The sequence below is a fragment of the Tenrec ecaudatus genome, chromosome 12, assembly GCF_050624435.1.
Source record: "Tenrec ecaudatus isolate mTenEca1 chromosome 12, mTenEca1.hap1, whole genome shotgun sequence".
Classification (NCBI taxonomy): domain Eukaryota; kingdom Metazoa; phylum Chordata; class Mammalia; order Afrosoricida; family Tenrecidae; genus Tenrec; species Tenrec ecaudatus.
In genome coordinates, this window is record NC_134541.1 from 101,871,731 (window position 1) to 101,889,829 (window position 18,099).

General features: G+C 53.8%; 1 protein-coding gene across 1 annotated transcript in view; it reads left to right on the forward strand.

The window, feature by feature from the left end:
* Positions 1-18,099, forward strand: part of EMP2 (epithelial membrane protein 2) — a 33,735-nt gene that overhangs the window by 11,778 nt on the left and 3,858 nt on the right. Inside the window, exons 2-4 of the mRNA XM_075564299.1 lie at positions 13,117-13,242; positions 15,186-15,276; positions 17,788-17,934. Of these exons, the coding sequence (XP_075420414.1) occupies positions 13,165-13,242; positions 15,186-15,276; positions 17,788-17,934 (316 nt within the window). The 5' untranslated portion in view covers positions 13,117-13,164. The remainder of the gene's footprint in view (positions 1-13,116; positions 13,243-15,185; positions 15,277-17,787; positions 17,935-18,099) is intronic.

Sequence of the window (18,099 nt, forward strand, 5' to 3'; positions counted from 1 at the left end):
TGACATGTCCATTTAACTCTCCTATTTGGCTTATGAAAGAAATATGGATCTTGGGGAATGGCCGTAAGTTATCAGAAAGTTAATTAAGTGGCGCTTCCGGTTGCAGCTGCTGTTTCAGACGTGGTTTGATTGCTTGAGCAAACTATCACAGATCCCTGGCATCTGGCATAAGGCGTTTTCCTCAATTCTAGCTTTGAAGGGTCACCAGAAGGAGTTTGCCTTCAGCTGGCAATGCACCTAGGCTGCCCTTCCTCCGCGTATGAAAACGCTCCAGTGCCAGTTCATAATTCCGACCACAGGGACCTTTCCCAGGCCACTACCCCGGTCCGTTATAATGACGATCTATGCTGACTGGAGTTAGGAAGGAAGAAGGATCAATGGCTCCAGACTTACTGGCAAGACAGTGTGCTAGAGGGTACGAAATTAACCCAGCAAAAGTCAGGTGCCTTCTAGCTCAGTGAAACTTCTGGGGACCTAGTGGAGTGGACTATGTTGAGATCGTCCCATTGAGATGAAACATGCTATTGCACGCGACCCCTGGCTCCCTCCCCCAACTGCAAAGGAGGCGCAACACTGGATGGTAGTCTTTCGATTTCTGAAGGAACATAGTTCTCATTTGTGTGAGCTGCGCCATCCTTTTTATCACGTGACCTGGAAATGTGCTAGTTTGGAGTGGGACCAGGACAAAAGAAGGGTCCACAACAGGTTTCAGTGGCCTTGCAAGCTGCTCTGCCACGTGGGCCGTGTGATCCAGTTGATTCAATAGTGCGTGAGTATCGGTGGAAGAGACAGAGACTGGAGTCTGCGGCAGGCCCTTACTGATGAATCCGGATCCCTGGTGGCATATTGGGTTATACTGTGACCTGTCAACCATATGTCAGCCCTTAGCAACCACCAGCCACCGGAAGGTAGAAAGATGAAGCTCTCTGCGCCTGTAAGGAATCGCAGCCCAAAAACCCAAATGGGGCAGCCCTACTCTGTCCTAGAGGGTCCCTAGGAGACAGAAGAAGAGTGTTGTATTGACAGACAATGAGTGTTTGGGATTTTGAAGCAAGTCCTGCCATGCTCTGCAGATAACGGCTATCTTTGTGAAACAGCTCTTGGCTTTGCCCTAGTAAAGATTGAATGCCCAGCTATAGGCCACAGAGTCACTCTGCAGCCTGGGATGCCCATCGTGAACTGGATGCTGTCCGACCACAGAGCCATAGGCCGCATGTGCACGGCAGCGCTCCGGCATTAGACGGAAGCACACAGGAGAGCAAGCTCGACCAGGACCAGAAGGCACAAGTAGGTGGCATGAGGAGGTAGCGTAAATGTCCATGGTCCCCACTCCTGTTACAGTCATTGCCTTCCCTCTCCCAGTCTGTACCTATGGCCTCCTGGAGAGTTCCGGTGATCACTTGACTGGGAGACAGGACACTCTTTGCCTGGTTTACAGATGGTTCTGCATGATGTACAGGTACCACTCCACAGTAGATAGCAGCAGCCCGGCAGCCCCTTTCTGTCACCTCTCTGGAGAAGAGTGGGGAAGGGACTCCGCCCACTGGGCAGACCTTCAAGCAGAGCATTGGAGCCGTTCATTCTGCTTCGAAGGAAAGATGATCCGCTGTAGGATTGTATCATGGTTCATGAGTGGTGCATTCTGTGTATGCTAGCCAGCCTTTGCTCCCAACCGCTCCTGTCATTGAGCAATGGGCTTACAAACAGAGTGGCCATGGTGGCAGGGATGGAGATTAAGCTTGGACTCTCCAACACCAGCTTGGCTGCGGCCATTGGTGAGTGCCCAATCTACCAACAGCAGAAGCCAATATGGCATCATTCCTGGGGGCGATCAGCGGCAACCTGGAGACAGCAGCCTATCCATCCAAGAGGAGTTTTCTTGGGTGTGTGGCTTGCGTTCGATATGGTTGGATTTTTCTGGCAATGTTTACCCACTCTCAATCCTGCATCTGATTTGTCAGCATCTGATTTCTAGGTCTTGGAATTTGAGCCAGCAGCCTACCTTTAGATCTGCTGATCTGGGGATCTTCCAGCTTCTTCAACAGCCCCTGGACCCAGCTATTTTTTCATCCGTCCCGCTGATTTGGGGTTCCTCCGCCCCTGCAGCCACATGAATCAGGAGTAGCTTCCAGCCAGACACCTGACCCAAAGATTTTGGAGAATTGCCAGCCTCCACAACTGCATGGAAATAAACCTCTGCACATGTGAGCTCATGCATACACTTCACTGCTTTTGCTCCTCTGAAGAGTCGGGCCTGAGACACCAGCTCCAGGCATCGGCCCAGATGAAGTGAAGGCACGATTGCAAACATAAATTTCAAGAATGACAATAATAACAACATAAAACAGATTTAAAACCTCAGTTTTAAAAAAAGCAGAACATGTTAAAAACAAAAACAAATTTAAAATGGATAAGCAGGGAGCTCAAATGAAGAGTTGTTAACGTTTAACCTATCTGCATCTGCAGTGAACTCACCTTCCAGAACACTCCACATGGCGGTAGGCTACTCATATCCCTGGCCTATGGTCCCTGGAGTCTTACAGGAAGCAAACGGCCACACCTGTCGGCAGGCTCGCACTGCCAGCCTTGAGTGGTGAGGTTCGGGCTCAGGAAGGATGCACTGCCAGGCAGGTGAGCCCCGATACAGGTTGCATGCAGATGGAAACACAGGCAAAAACCGGGGCGGATGAAAGGACAGGGTCACATAGTGCTTCCAGACGAGATTGCCTGTGGGTTCTGATCCTTGTTCTGTGGGGCCAGTTTCCCACTTCCCATCCTGGCAGGGTCATTGCTGCAGGTGAAAGGTCAACGGAGCTCCTCTAGAAGTGGGTGAGGGTTTGCCGTTCCAGCCTGGCAGCCTCCCAGCCCCTGGCATACTGGGAAGGAGGCGCTACAGTGTGAGTCCAATACCACCACATGCTTCCCGGCTCCGAACTGCCGCCTCTAGTGCTGCCTGGACATTGACCAGTGGCTTGAGGGTTACACAGGAGGCGTCCCGTCCTTCAGTCTCCAGGACCCTCGAGGTACGTAAGGGGCAGGGCCCTGCCTGCTCAGGGAAGATGCTTCAATTAGACCAGGCAGAGCATCACATCAAATAGCATCCCTCCGTTTAGACCGTTCAAGGAGAAGGCGTGTGTGGTGCTGCCCTGTCTTTGTTGCTAACCGCTGTGGAATCACGGTGACTCCTGTCCACAGAACACAGCGTTGCCGGGTCTGGTGCCAACTCCAGGAGCCCTGAGGACTTAGTGGGTTACCGCAAGGTCAGCAGTTTGACTCCACTAGCCACTCCTTGGGAGAAAGATGAGACTTTTTGATCCTGTTAAGATTTACAGTGTCGGAACCCAAAGGGGCAGGTCTCGCTGTCCTGTAGGGTCCCTGAGTCGCAAATGACTCGATGCTAGTAGGTTTGCTTTGGGTTTGGGTGCCGTGTTCGTTGTTTGTGTGATCACTGTGTGTGAGCACATTGTTTGGCCTCGGTGGGGCGGGGGGCGGGGGCTCCCCATCCAGCGCCACACGGCAGCATTTTCTGTTGTGGTGTATAGGACTCCACGGTTCTCAGAATAGATCACTAGGCCTTTCTTCCTGGTCTGTCGACCTGGATGTCTGCTGAAACCTGGCCACCGTGGCTGGCCCTGCTGTTTGAAATGCTGGGGAGGGACATCTCTCCTAGGGTCACAGCAACGTACAAGCCGCCACCACACAACAAGCTGACAGATGGGTGGGGAGACGCAGCTTTAAAGCTCCACAGACACGTGCCAGGGCCCTGTGTTAGCAGAGAGAAAGGGGGCTTCACCCAGCAATTTCAGCAGCAACGGTTTCTAGCTGAAACTGAATGAGCGTTGTTTCATGTCGCTGTGTTTCTTTCCCCCCAGCACCTCTATTTATGGCACATGAGGCTGGTTTTCCATTTTGGTTGTGACATGAGGTTTCCTTTTATAAAAATTTTAAGCTTAAAAAGTGAGTAAGCCACGAGTCATACCGAGGCACAGATAGGCCCGACATTGTGCAGGCGGACAGGGCCCAAAATACCCTCTGCCTAATTGCCCCCTGCCCCGGGCTGTCTGCTGCTGGTTTGCACTTCCTTCCCCCTTGGAGCCAGCCCTGGGCGCGCATTTGCACCCGTGGCGTCCTGTTCCCGAGTGGTGGCAGTGGGTGGGAGGAGGGAATGTTGGCTCTTGGGGAGGGGATGTTGGTGCTCTGACGAACGCCTTCTGTGGACATGGACTGGAGCCCATGGCCTCTGGGAGGGGGCACCCCCCTGATTTCTCCTCAAGCTTGACTCAGTGGTGGTGGAGACAGTGCTGACCGTGGTGATGGTGAGGTGGTGGGCGTGGTGGGTGTGGTGTGGTGGTGATGGTGGGGGTAGTGGCAGTGCTGGTGGTAGTGGTGCTGATAATGGTGATGACGGTGATCAGTGTCTTAGTTCCCTAGTGCTGCTAGAACAGAGATACTATCAAGTGGTGGATGCAAAGAACAGAATTGTATTTTCTCACAATTCTGAAGGTTAAGAGCCCAAGCCAGGCCGTGTCAGCTTTGTTGATTCCATCTTTGTTGTAGCCTCGGGCATCCCTTGGTCCCTTGGCTTGTGGACAATCTTCACGTGGCATCTGTCTTCCCGGCCTCTCCTCTGTGAGTCTCTTCTTGCTCTTGTCTTTACTCAGAAGTGATTTGGCTTCGCACCCACCCAGCACTGGTTTTGAGGGTGGCTCTGTGAGTTGGGGTGACTCCAAACCACCCAATAACAATCCAACACCGTATAACAACAACGATCCCAACCATACTGGTATGGCCTCGTTAACATCACAGGAGTCGGCCCCTATTCCCACATCGGTCTACAGGTGTGCAACACAAGCAGGGAGATGGCGGGTCTTTGTCTCACACACTCTAGAAATGTTATCAGGAGACACCAGTCCCTGAAAAGGACACCGTGCTTGGGTTGTCACGGTGGCACAGCCATGGGCTCCGTCCAGCAAAAACGACGAGGGGGTGCACGATGGGGCCCTGTTGCGTTCGGTTCTACACAGGGTCGCTATGACTCGTAACCGACTACTCGGCGCTTCGCTGCAACAACATTCCATCCAAGCACTCGGTCACAGGCACATCCCCAGAGAGTTTACTGTGTGCATGACGCTGTTCCGTCGTCTCCCAAGGCATAGGCGGACCATTGTCGTCTCCGTTTCACAGGGGTGGACACTGAGGCACTGAGTGGCGAAACAGCTAGGGGCAGCCCTGCAGTCTGGCTCGAGTCTGCCCTTACTCCGTTGTTGCCCTTTGCCCCCGTCTTGCCTTAGCTTACACCAAGGTGGAAGCCTGGTCTTTGGTTCTTGAGGCTCCTGGAGTCTGGCTGGGTGGTAGGCAATGATCCGTGGCCTTTAATTTGCTGGCAAAATCTGCCTACAGAAATGACAGCTCTGTGGCTTAAGAAGACAAAGGGCTGTTACCTTGGCCTCTTGGGGCTTCTCAGAAGTCACTCTAACAAGGTACTCTGTGGAGGAAAACACTTTGCTGCCTTAGTGGGCGGGGAAATGGAAAGCGTGCTGTGTTTGACACCCGCTTGTGCCGGCACGCCGCGGGCCTGCAGACACACTGCTGATTCTCTCTGGGCTAGGGGTGTAGACTGACAGGGCGGTGTAATTACAGGGGATCCTGCGATGCCAGCAGCCAGCAGTGAGCTTCTTAATTGAGGGTTTCAGGCAGCCGTCATTGGGAAGATGGCAGTTAATTACTGTTCTGTAAAAGTTGCTCAAACGTGCACATGTTCATTTGTTTGCTCAGCAACTTTGGATGCTGGGATATCAAGGAGGATGAGCTGTGGTTTCTGCCCTTGGGCAACCTTGGGTCTGATTAAGCTGTGTTTGCTCTGCTGCAGTCAGCTCTTGCTGTGTAACAAATTTCCCGAAAATATAGTGGTTGACACATAAGCGAGCATCCCATGTATTTTAGTCTGAAAAGCATTTATATATATCTATATTTCTTTTTCTTAATAATACTTTAACATCTATATCATGGGCTTTATTAATTACACTGTCATTAGAATTATCAGATGTCTCATAGAGGTCACTTAAATTATTTCTTGACAAGCTGGTAATGCTGCCTTTGAAGTGGACCAGGGGTACATATAAACTTTCAATATACAAATGGATTTTGAGCTCATATGTTCATCACCGGCCCTATCTAAGAACAATGACTTCTTACAATGTGCCCTGGCTCAATACTTGCCCTCACGAAGGTACCACTCCCTGAAGATAAGGGTACTGTAGCAAAGTGATGAGATCAGATGGTGCCTGGCTACCAGAAAGAACAGCATCTGGAGACTTAAAGTCTTGTCTTAAAACAATCAGCCATCTAAATTGGAGGTGGCAGCTAAGTCCACATGGAAGGAGCCCATTAGCCCAGGTGACTCAAGGATTGTAAGTAAATCCAAGATCAGAGGAGAGAATTGTAATCGAGCTTAAATTCTGAGCATCTAGTTTACAGAAGGGTATAGGTGACAGTAGGAGACTTGGTGGCAACGTGGGTTACACCTTGAGCTGCTAACCACAAGGTCAGAAGTTCTAAACGGTCACCCACTCCACAGGAGACAGACGAGGCTTTGTACTCTTAAAACAGTTAGTCTCGAAAACCCTGTCTCCCCTGTCCTATAGCATCTCTACAAGTAAGACTGGACTGGATGGCAGTGGTTTTTTTGTTTTGTTTTTGTTTAATGGATGGTAGTGAAAGGTCACAATCCATTTACAGATTTCCCATGCCGATTAAGCCTCCATTGAACTCCCTTGGACCATTGACCAGGGATATGAATAGTCCTGCCCCTCCCCCCAGATAGAGTGCATTTGGAAAGTGGCTTACTGCCAATCTAGTTAGTTAAAATTTAACATATCATCATTTGCTTTATCTTTTGACCCAATTAAAATTTACCCTAATTTCTATTCTGCTTTCTTTTGGATTGGGGTGTTTCTGAGGTTTATTTTGTGGTTCTTGTTGGGGTTTTGTATGATTTTCTTTCTATGAAATCCAGGGGAGGTAAGTCCATAGGGACACTGCCTAGAGTACTAGTTCCTCAGGGTCATGACTGGGAGATTGGGGAATCATGGGGAACTGATAATAATGAATCCAAGAAGAAGAAAATATTCCTAAATAAATGATGATTACAACGTAAGGGTTTAAATCATGAAGCATTTGGTTTGCTATTTTTGAGTCATATAAGGTTTTTCAGTTATAGAAAGCATACAAAATCATTGAATCATATTAAAATACTAAGAAAGACGATGTAACATCATGTGGGACATAAATGCCCCACTGGACTCTGAATATCCAATAAGTGGGATGAGACATAAGGACAATGGTCTGTTCCCCTTCTATCATGTGACACTGTTGGAAACATGGGCTAACATGTAAGAGCCCCCTTGGCAAAGGCCACCCTCAGGGTGGCTACAGTTCCCTTAGTACTGTATTCTCTACAGCAGTGGGTCTCAACCCCTTTGGGGGTTGAACGACCCTTGCACAGGGGTCACCCGATTCATAACGGTAGCAAAATGACAGTTATGAAGTAGCACCGAAAATAAGTTCCTGGTTGGGGGGTCACCACCACATGAGGACCTGTATTAAAGGGTCGTGGCGAAGGTGGAGAACCTCTGGTCTACAGGAAAACACATTCTAGCTGCCTGAGCGTCACCTGGCACCTGCTTACTCCTGGCTTGTTCTTCGCAAGAAAGGAGGGTCCTCCTGGTTTGATCTCCCTGCTTCATGTGCGTGAGCTGAGCGGAAAGCTGGCCGTATCCACCCTGTTGTGAAAGTGTTTGCCTCCCAAGGTCAGGCGGGGAATTCAGCTATTGGTCCAGGATGGCAGTGTTTGGCAGCTGCCACTGGAATTTTCTTCTGACACCTGGGACATCCTTGAGTTGTGGAACAATGACACAGCTGCCCTGGGTTCCCGTCTTGCCATCTGTTGGTCTCCCATGTATCCAAACATATCACCACTTCATCCTGGGTTCGGTGAATGGGGAAACATAGTCCACCTCTTAATGGGAGAATTTGGCTTGGTGAAATTGGGTTCAGTATTTTGCTTTTCTGTGTATGAGGGATGTTGGCCTGTATTTGGGGGAACCAGGGCAGTGCTGGCCTCTTTGAATGAGTTGGGGAATGTTCCCGCTTCCTGAGTGTTTCTGAAGGAGTCTGCGGAGCCTTGTTTTATTCCTCCGTCAATGTTTGGCTCAGCTTAACCAGTGAAGTCAGTTGGGACTGGAGCTTTCTTTGTGGGAAGGGACTCCCAGCCCTTGATAAACATTTCTCCTTCCTTTTATTGACAAACCTTGAAAGAAATGTCTGTCTCTCTGCCCTTTCCTCTGAGGAGCTCTCTGGAGTCTCTGGTAGTCCAAACAACTAAGGGATGCACCTGCTCTTAACAGGTAGGCTAGGGGGTTGAGACCACCTGGCGGTACCTTGGAAGAAAGACCTTGTGACCACCTCTGCCGAGCCAGTCACTGCAAACCCTGTGGAGCGTGTGTGGGAGCCAACTCAACAGCAGCGGACGGTGGTCACATTAATCCCTTAGCTCCTGGAAATCTGGATCCATCCTCCATTCAATACACACTTACTTACGTATTGTCTAAAAGCTAGGCCCCGTTCCAACTTCAAAGAATAAGGAGAACTTTTGGTTGACTTTCCTAGAATTGTTCTCACCCAGTTTGACAAGGGGCCAGGTTTCGAACCTGATGCGTCCTTTCCAGGTCTTTCTTCTCCTGGATTTTGGGGCCCACCATTTGCCCTTGGTTTTCTATGCCCACTCCTTCTGTCTCCCCCACCAACCTTTGCTCCCCCACCCCCTTCTCACGCTGCACACTTCCTTTCTGGGCAGCTGTCCTTATCCACCAGTGACTTGGCCCACCACCATGGTCCCTGACACCTGGATTTCTGTTCCTCCTTTCTGTTTTTTTCCAGAGTGACACCCCTACCCATTGTTCCAACTATCGTGACCGCATCTCCACCATCATACACCACCCATCTCCAAAATCCATGGCAGTGTTTCCCCAACCTTCCAATGTGCTCCTCCTCCCGAGTGGAGCCAGTGTCCACTGGGGAATGCAAACTGAGGAACCCCCAGAATCCTTTGCGCAGCCCTTCATCCATTGCCAAGTCCAGGCAATTCTACTACTTAAAGAGCTCTTGACTCCCCACCCTATACTCCTGCCTCAGATCCTCTGCTGGTCCTCACCCCTTCCCACCTCCTCCCAGGCCCCCAGTCAGGCCTTACCCCTCCCCACCTCCTCCCAAGCCCCCAGTCAGGCCTCACCCTTCCCCACCTCTGCCCAGGCCCCCAATCAGGCCTCACTCCTCCCCACCTCTCCCCAGGTCCCCAGTCAGTCCTCACCCCTCCCCACCTCCTCCCAGGTCCCCAGTCAGTCCTCACCCCTCCCCACCTCCTCCCAAGCCCCCAGTCAGGCCTCACCCCTCCCCACCTCCTCCCAAGCCCCCAGTCAGGCCTCACCCCTCCCCACCTCTGCCCAGGCCCCCAGTCAGGCCTCACCCCTCCCCACCTCCTCCCAAGTCCCCAGTCAGGCCTCACCCCTCCCCACCTCCACCTAGACCCCCAGTCAGGCCTCACCCCTCCCCACCTGCACCCAGACCCCCACTTGGTCCTTACTGCGACTGCTTCGAGAGTGTTTCCCAACTCCGTTTTGCCTCCTGCCCCACCATCCTAGTTGTGCAATGCTTTCCTTCTGGAAGGACCTCGTATTACCTTCCTGCTTAAGAGCTGCTCTGGTTTCCCCAGCCTCCAAGGTGACCCTCAACCTCAGTGTGGCCTCCAAATCCACAAAAGCCCACAACAAGGTGTCTGGCCTCGTTTCTCTGGGGGCCCAGCCTGGAACACACCCAGCTCGCTCCTGCCCAGACTTTGGTGCTTTGGAGCCACTCTCTGACCTTGCCTGCCACACCCTCCCCCCCCGCCCCCCCCCCCCCGGGGCTGTGCCCGTCCTCTGGTGCCGGGTCAGGTGTCACTTCCTTCTGAGTCGGCGCCTCCTCTCAGACTCGGTCCATCGCACTTTCCTGTGTTGTCACAGCACATGTGGACACTGGGTTTATTGATTTACACACCCTTGTCCTTCCTGTGCTTGGCACCTCCAGGGGAACGGGGCCATGTCCTACTCATCCGCCTGTCACCAGGGCCCAGCACGTGGTGGGTACTCTGACCAGGCTCACTGAAGCAGGAGTAACTGCTTCATGTTATAAGAATGAGCAGTAGGCTGGCCACCAGAAAGCCAGAGGACAAGCCTGGGCTCTGCCTCCCACTAGCGCGGCCATTCTTACAAATTCCAAACAAATTCCTGAACTTTAACTCCTTGTCCTGTCCTGGCTCCATCCTTTCTGCAGGTCTGACACCCCTAGCGCACGCAGGCGCTTCTCTGGCATGCAGCGCAGGGAGGAGCTGGAAGCCCCGAGGGAGGCTTTGGCCTGACTTGGTGCTTTCTGCGCAGGATGTGGGGTCTGGAGCAGTCACATGCAGTGACAGCCCGCATCTGAGGCCTTGCGGGGCTCGGGGACCTTGGACATAGCCCTTGACGAGACAGAGTAGCAGGACCCCAAAGGAGAAGAGTCATTTAGATTTAGGCTAATCAGCATCGTGGTTACCGTGATAGAAGACTGACTGCCGGGTTCAAATCCTGGCCCTAGCCTTTGCTAGAAATGTGGCCATCGGGAAGCTTCTGAGCCTCGCTAGGCCTTGTTTTCTTCGTGACAAAACGAGGCTAATGCGTGCTCCTGCAAGTAGACCCTCAGTCAGTGTTGGCAGTGGCTCCGCCCTGGACCCCAGCCCTGCTGTCACCATTTCCGGAGAGAGCCAGGGGGCTTGCGGTGTGCCCAGGGGTCACGGCACAATGAGGACAAAGCCAGCCTGTCCAGGCTAACGGGGCGTCTGCCATCGCCAGGGCATCTCAGATGCCTAGATGTTCGGGGCTGGCCTCCAGGTGCCAGAGCAGGTGGCTCAGCTGACCTCTACTCTCCAGAAAGCAGAGGGCTTCGATCGCCTCCGGCCCAGAGCCAGCTGAGGGGGCGCTTTGGGGGTGCCGCTGGGGCTCTGCCTATCAGCCTGACTTTCCTCAGAAAGTCAGGAGAAGATAAAATTCTCCCTGGCTGAATTTTCAGCAGTAGTTCACCAGGCCTTGCTTTGTAGGGGCCTGTGGTGGAACGGAAACCTTCACCCTTTCTGATTGCAGTTTGTTTTCTTGTGTGCCCCGGCCAGGGTCTCCAGGAGGGAGCTGATTGACCGAATTATGGCATAGCCTCCCCAGCCCACTCCCAAGTCATGCCCTGTGATCCCCAAGTTCTGAGCTTTGGGAAAGAATGGGTTAAGGACGTTTTTCTTTTGTCCCCTTTCCTTTTCCCGAAAGCTTCGGGTTTGCAGCTGTATGCACCGCTGCCATCTGAGCAGGGCAATACAGGAAGCCCTCGGGAGCCTGGAATTTATGGGCCTGATGCGGCTGGCATTTCGGCATTCAGCTAATTGCAAAATAATGTGGCATTTAGCCTGGCGCGTGAGGCCAGAAGTGCATCTACTTGGGGCAGCTTGTGACGGCTGCTCAGAATGACTCAGGCCTCAACAAAGGGTGTCTGTCCTGCGGGAAATCACCAGAAGACTCCCTTAGCCAGCTTGCTGGCTCTTGTAAGCGGGGATGGGCAGAATGGCCGCGGGGAACTCCCCAGATGAGTCCTGCACCCGCTGGTTGGTGATGAGCTCTGCCTTGCAGGAGCTGCTGGCATCTGGGTGAGTCTGCCCCTGAGGGTCCGGAGGAAGATGGAGCTCCAGTGAACATGGCTGGATGGGGGCTGGAGAGGGAGTGGGGGAGGGCTCCCTGCCATGCACACCTGCCCAGGGAGGCCGGGAAGTTGGTACTTGAGAGAACCAAGACCAAACACCAAAACTAGATTTCAGGTGACTCCTTGGTATGCCAGATAGGAACTGTGCTCTCCAGGGTTTGCAAGGGTCAGTTTTGGGGGAAGTAGATTACCAGGCCCTTTTTGTTAGGGGCCTCAGGGTGGACTTAAGCTGCCAGTCTAAATGTGGGCATGTTAACGAACCCATTGCAGAAATGTCAGTGAATGCCCAGGGAGATATGAACTGGAAGAAATCCAGTGGATCTTAACCAATGCCGGAGGAGATTCGCCTCTGAGATAAAGGAGCAGCCTGCTGGTTTGAGGTGCTGGGCGGGACATGGTTTTGCTCCTGTGGCTCCCATCCCAGAATGCACTTCCCATGCCCAGTCGGGAAAATATCACACCCAGATTCAGGGAAACTGGACCAGGGGCGTGAAAGCCAAAGCGAGTCTGAGGATCCCAATCAGGGATCGGGGAGACCCAGGAGTCCTGTCAGACTGGGGGCTGCCTTGATGGCATGCCACATGCCAGCAGGGGCACGCATGACGGGCAGGTAGCCACAGAGCTTTCCAAGCTAGAAAGGCTAGGCAGAAAGGCCCGGTGAGCTCTTTCTAAAGATTGACCAATGGAAACCCTGGGGATCGCAAAAGAACACTGCCCAGTCAAGGGCTGGAAGATGAGCCCCAGCCCCTCTCCCTCAAGTACATCATGGCCCCAGCAAGGCTGGGCGGGACCTTGTAGGATGGGGTCAGGCCTCGTGAATCAGGGCCACAGGATGGTAGCTAACAACTGCCACACGGAGGAGGGACCACCTGGGATTTAACTAAACCGGGGGTGGGAGGGGACGGGGAAATCTGCAAAGGACATTATTGGGAAAATCCAGCCATCAAGTCCATGCTGACCCACAGCCACCCTGTAAACAGGAGCCCTGGGGTGTAGCGGTTGGTTACCAGTTGGGTGCTAACGGCAAGGCAGGCCATTCAAAACCACCAGCTGTTCCAAGGGAGAAAGAGGGAACTTCTTCCTCCCCGGAGAGTTAGTCTCAAACTTCCAGGGCAGGTTTGTGCAGTCCGATGGGGTCGCTCCGAGTCGGCATGGTTGGGATGCTTGGTGAAATGTGAGCCGGGCTGGCTGCAGATGCGAGCACCAATCCCCTGTCCACTGTGGTCATGGTGTGGCGGCGATGGCACAAGCAGCGGGGTTTAAGCTCACGTTGTGACGGTCGGCCTTGGCCTTCTCTCTCCCCAGCTTGAGAACCGCTCCGGGCTGTACGAGCGCCCCGCCTGCCCTGCCAAGATGTTGGTGCTTCTTGCCTTTATCATCATCTTCCACATCTCCTCGGCCGCCCTGCTCTTCGTGGCCACCATCGACAGTGTGAGTCTCCTCGCAGCTAGCCCCTCGGCATCCTGGCTCCTAGATACCTGGCGTGGCATGGGGAAACTTGCCCGGGTTGTCCCCGCCCCCGAGAAACACCCAGGCCTGAGGATCTGTGACCTAAGGGTGGGATGTGGGCAGGTCCCGGTGGGTGGGGCCTTTGTCCCCTTGTTCCTGAAGAGCCTGCCTTGGGAGCTCCTGAAGGAGGTGGCTTGAATACGGTCTTTCCTGACGTCAGAGTTTCTCCGCCCCAGCACTGCTGGCATTTGGGCCTCCATCGTTCTTTGTTGTGGGTGAGCTGGTGCGCTGTGCCAGGGACCCTCCCACCACTAACTGGGACAATCAAAACTGTCTGTAGACACTGCTCCCTGGGCACACAATCAGCTCCAGGTAGACCCCCATGACCACTGTCCTCCCTGGCCCATGTCTGCTTACCAGCCAGCATGCCCCCTGGCCAATCCCTCCCCAGCAGCTGTCATGCTCAGAGACTTTCTGAATCTCTCCTCAACCCTGCCCCCGCACACACACAAACACACACTATCAATATTCAGCTTCTGACTACAAGGCAGGGGTGTGTCTAGGAATTGCAATCGCTTGTGGCAGTGAGTGACACATTTGAACTGAGGTCCTCAATGGTCCTCAGGAGTCCCCAGATGGCACAGAGATTAAGCGCTCAACTAGTAACTCAAAGCTCACAGAGATGAGTCCACCCCCCACCCCCTTCCCCACTGTTGCGGCAGGGTGGGGTGGGGGTGGTCAGCTGATCTGTTTCTGAAAGAAGGCAGCTCTGCTCTGAAATGGAAGGGGTGGACTGGATGACAACTCTTTTTTATCTCTTTATTTTCTATTTCTGGCAACTAATCCTTTGGGATGCTGACCACTGGTCCCAGACACAGAGAGAAAAGCCCCCGTCTTTGGGGCTGTGACCCCCCTCCCCCCGCAGCTGAGTTCCACCTAGTCCTGTGACCCTGGCCCTCCCCAGAGGGTTCACAGTGAGGTTGCACTTGCCCACCAATGGGCGACAGGCCACAGGGCGTCTGTTGGGTGTGGAGGACTTTTCATGATCCCAGGGCATGTTGCCGGGCCTCAGAAGTAAAACCAAACAGTGGCTGCTGGGACCGCATAGGATTGCCCCACGGGGCATGGGAGACTGCTAGTCTGTGTGGGAGCAGACTGCCTCGTCTTTCTCATGCAGAGCGGTTGGTGGGCTCGAACCACGGACCTCTAGGTTCACAGCGGGTGCTTAACCTGCCGCACCACTCAGGGCTCCTGTGCCAACGGACCATGGTGGATGCTTACCGGCTGAATGGCCGGGGTGTCCAGGCCTGTCGTAGGAGTCCCAGGGCCCCGTCTCTTGGCTTGGGGTGACGGAAAAGGCAGCCCTCTGGGATGGGAGCCCCAGGCAGGCACTGCAGTACTGGAGCGGACGGATCATTCCTGTCCACACAGCCTCTCCCACCCTCTAAGCACCATCCTTTTCTCACTGCCCATTTGGATTGCCCCTCGGGCCCTGAGCCGGCCCTGCCTATGACTGTGTGGGGTCCCCTGGGTGGCACACGTGGTTAGGCACGTGGCTGCTGACAGAAGGATGGCTGAAGGCTCCAGTACCTGTCACAGGTCCCTCAGCAGCAAGACCCCGCGATCTGCTTGTGAGGGACCAGCCCTGTGGACTAGGTCCACGCCGGCCCACACGGCAGGTGGAGGTAGAGGCAGAGGTAGACATCCCGCTGCCATCCTGCTTCCTGTCCCTTCTCCCTCTCGAGGCCCACACGGCCCCCCACTGCTCATGCTTTGGTGGACAGCTGCCTCAATGTCACCCGGGTCCCGCCCCAGCCCTCAGGGTGGTCACGAGGCCCCCCGACGGTCAGCCTGAGAAGTACAGGGTGCTGCGCAGCTGAGGAACATCGCTGCTGACCCACCTGCGCCATTCTGCTTTGTTTCAGGCCTGGTGGGTGGGCGATCAGTTCTACGCAGACGTCTGGAGAATCTGCACCAACAACTCAAATTGCACAGAGATCAATGACAGCTATTCTGGTGAGTGCGAGCGAGTCCAGGGGCAGCGGAGAGGAGGAAGCCCCTCGGCAGGATGGACAGACACAGTGGCTTCAAAGATGGGCTGAACGAGGCAACCCTGTGTGGGTGCCGCAGGACGCGCCGTGTCCTGTTCACGTTTACATCTGCACACACCGGGTCGTTGCGAGTCGGACTGGACTCGATGGCACCTCGCAGTGTGAGGGCGCCAACCGGGACTGAGGACAGAGAAGGCTCCATTCGGGCTTTTCTGAAATGCTTCACTCCCCACTCCTGGCCCAGGGATGGGGGCCCCACTGACGGGGTGTACGTTGCTCAGTGGCTGGAACCCACCAGCTAGTCCGTAGGCCTGGTGATCGGGTTCTAAAGACGACCGCCGCAGAAAGCCGACCGGGCAGTTCCACTCGGACCCACAAGGTCCTTAGAGGCTGGAGGCCCCTGGGCCGCACACAAGTGGCTGCAGGGTGGGGACTGCAGCACGGGCCTGCCAGGACCGGGAGGCCGGACCTCCTCACTTCTCGGTTTCTTGGCAAAGCTAACCGTCATGCTGGAAAATTTTCTCCCCTCTTTCATCCAAGCCTCGGCCCAGAGGCTGGGTCTCCCCATCAGTGTTGGGCTGGGTTTCTTTTATGGACTGTGTGGCCTTGGGCATATCATTTCAGTTCTGGGAATCCAGCTTCCTCCACTATAAAATGAAGACAGTGGCCATGCACCTGCCGCGCCTCCCTCATTAAACAAGCTAAGGTACACAAAGCCCCACCCACTGCCATCAGCCCCCTGGGACGTAGCGATCCTGCACAGGGCTCCCTGGCTGTCAGACTCTGCAGGAGCAGCCAGCCCCATCTTTCTCCTGTGGAGCGACTGGTGGCTTTGAACGGCTGGCCTTTCAGTCGCAGCCCAGTGCTTACCCCACCACGCCACCAGGGCTCCTTAAGCACACGAAAGGGCTTCGTGAATTAGAAAATCCTACTGAAAGCATGCTCACTACCCTGTCACTGTGTAGCCAGCGGCTCTGTTTTCTTTGAGAGTAATTTCAGGAGTGGGAGCCCTGGTGGAGAAGGAGCCCTGGAGGCACACTGGTTATGCATCAGGATGCAAATGGCAAAGTCAGCAGTTCAAACCCACTCAGTATTAGGCAGGCTTCTCTAGAGAAACAAAATCAGGACACTTATGAATATATATATGGATAAGTTTAAGTTTATATATAGTGAAAAAGAATATGAGGGGGTACTCAAAAAAACCCAGAATTGTGCTGCATGGAGCAGAGCTTTCGTGGTGCACATTATTCCACCCAGGTGAGCATTGAGCAACTCACCCTGAGTCAGTGCACCCAGTGGCATCACCTGGAAAGGTTCCCTCCGGTCACAGTGAATTTTGTAAAAGCAGTTTCGCTCAAACTTCTTTTTTTTTTTGTAACGGCCGATTTAAGAGAACAAGATGCAGCTGAGAATGTGCATCACTCCCCTGGCAATAAATAGCCGAGTCTCACACTGCAGGCTCCAGAAAGATCGCACTGTCCTCATCTGCGTTGATGCACATGCCAAGTGGCCCGGTCAGCTGCCATTGTTGGGTCAGGCCCCGTTGTTTCTGACGATGCCAGTTAGGAGCGTTGGTTGAACCCTGCTTTGGCGGCCCATGCAGGTGTCACAGCTGATCCCTGCGCTTCGAGATAAGATTCTAGCAGGACGTCAGCCTGTGCTTTTCCAGATTTGCTTCTCCTTCGGGGCCGCGCACATCTCACCCATTCGAGTCTGCTCCTGCATCACTGCACGTGCCGTGTCCGACCTGGGAAGAGCCCGTTCGAAGCCCTGTTCCCTCCCACCCGTGGAACGATTGTAAAAGGATGTAAAACAACAACAAAATTAAAACAAAGAATATGAACAGGGACCACCGGGCCCTGGAAGCCTAAAATCTAGCTTAGATTTTTCTTAATTGAGGTCAAACCAACATAATATCAAAGGAACCATTTCAAGTCCACAATTCAGTAGTGTCTCCATTGACAGTGCAGGGTAACAACTACTCTGGCTCATTCCAGATCTTCCTCAGCCCCCAAAAAGAACCCCTGTACCATCAGCAGCCACCCACTGCCTATCCTCCCCCAGCCCCCAGCCCCTGCTTTCTGTCTCTGTGGATTTGTCTATTCTGGTTACTTACACAAATGTGTAGTGTATACTTGAATTGACTCCTTTCACTTAGCATGTTTTCGAGGTTCATCCGCCTTGTCACAGGTGATCAATAAGCCTCAAATCTTTTCAGAAGAAGCTTGCCAACCCCTATTATAAGGGACTTTTACTGGAGGGCGGTAGGTGCAGGCCCTTTGGGTGCCCTTGTGCTGATCTGCACATGGCCACTGGGACTCCTGCACTCTGGCCGGCTGTCACCTCCACTCCGGAGCAGCCAGAGACTGCTGAGCCTGAGAGAGGTGGGCCTGCAGACCTGTCTTGGGGGCTGCCAAGACCCAGGGGAGCCCAGGTGGGCCTCGGGCCTCACCACGCGCGTGTCCTCTGCCCACAGACTACACCACCTTGCAGGCCATCCAGGCCTCCATGATCCTGTCCACCGTCCTCTGCTGCATTGCTTTCTTCATCTTCCTGATGCAGCTCTTCCGCCTCAAGCAAGGAGATCGGTTTGTCCTGACCTCCATCATCCAGCTCATGTCTTGTAAGTAACATGGCGGGCTTCCTGGCGAAGCTCTCCATACCTTCTCCCTCTCCCTCCACCTCCCCCCACCACACACATACCAAGTGTGTCCAGGTCCCAGCCCACCTAGCCCGCAGTCTCCAAACATGCCTTCCCTCAGCCCAGCCTGGACTGGAGGGTGACCCC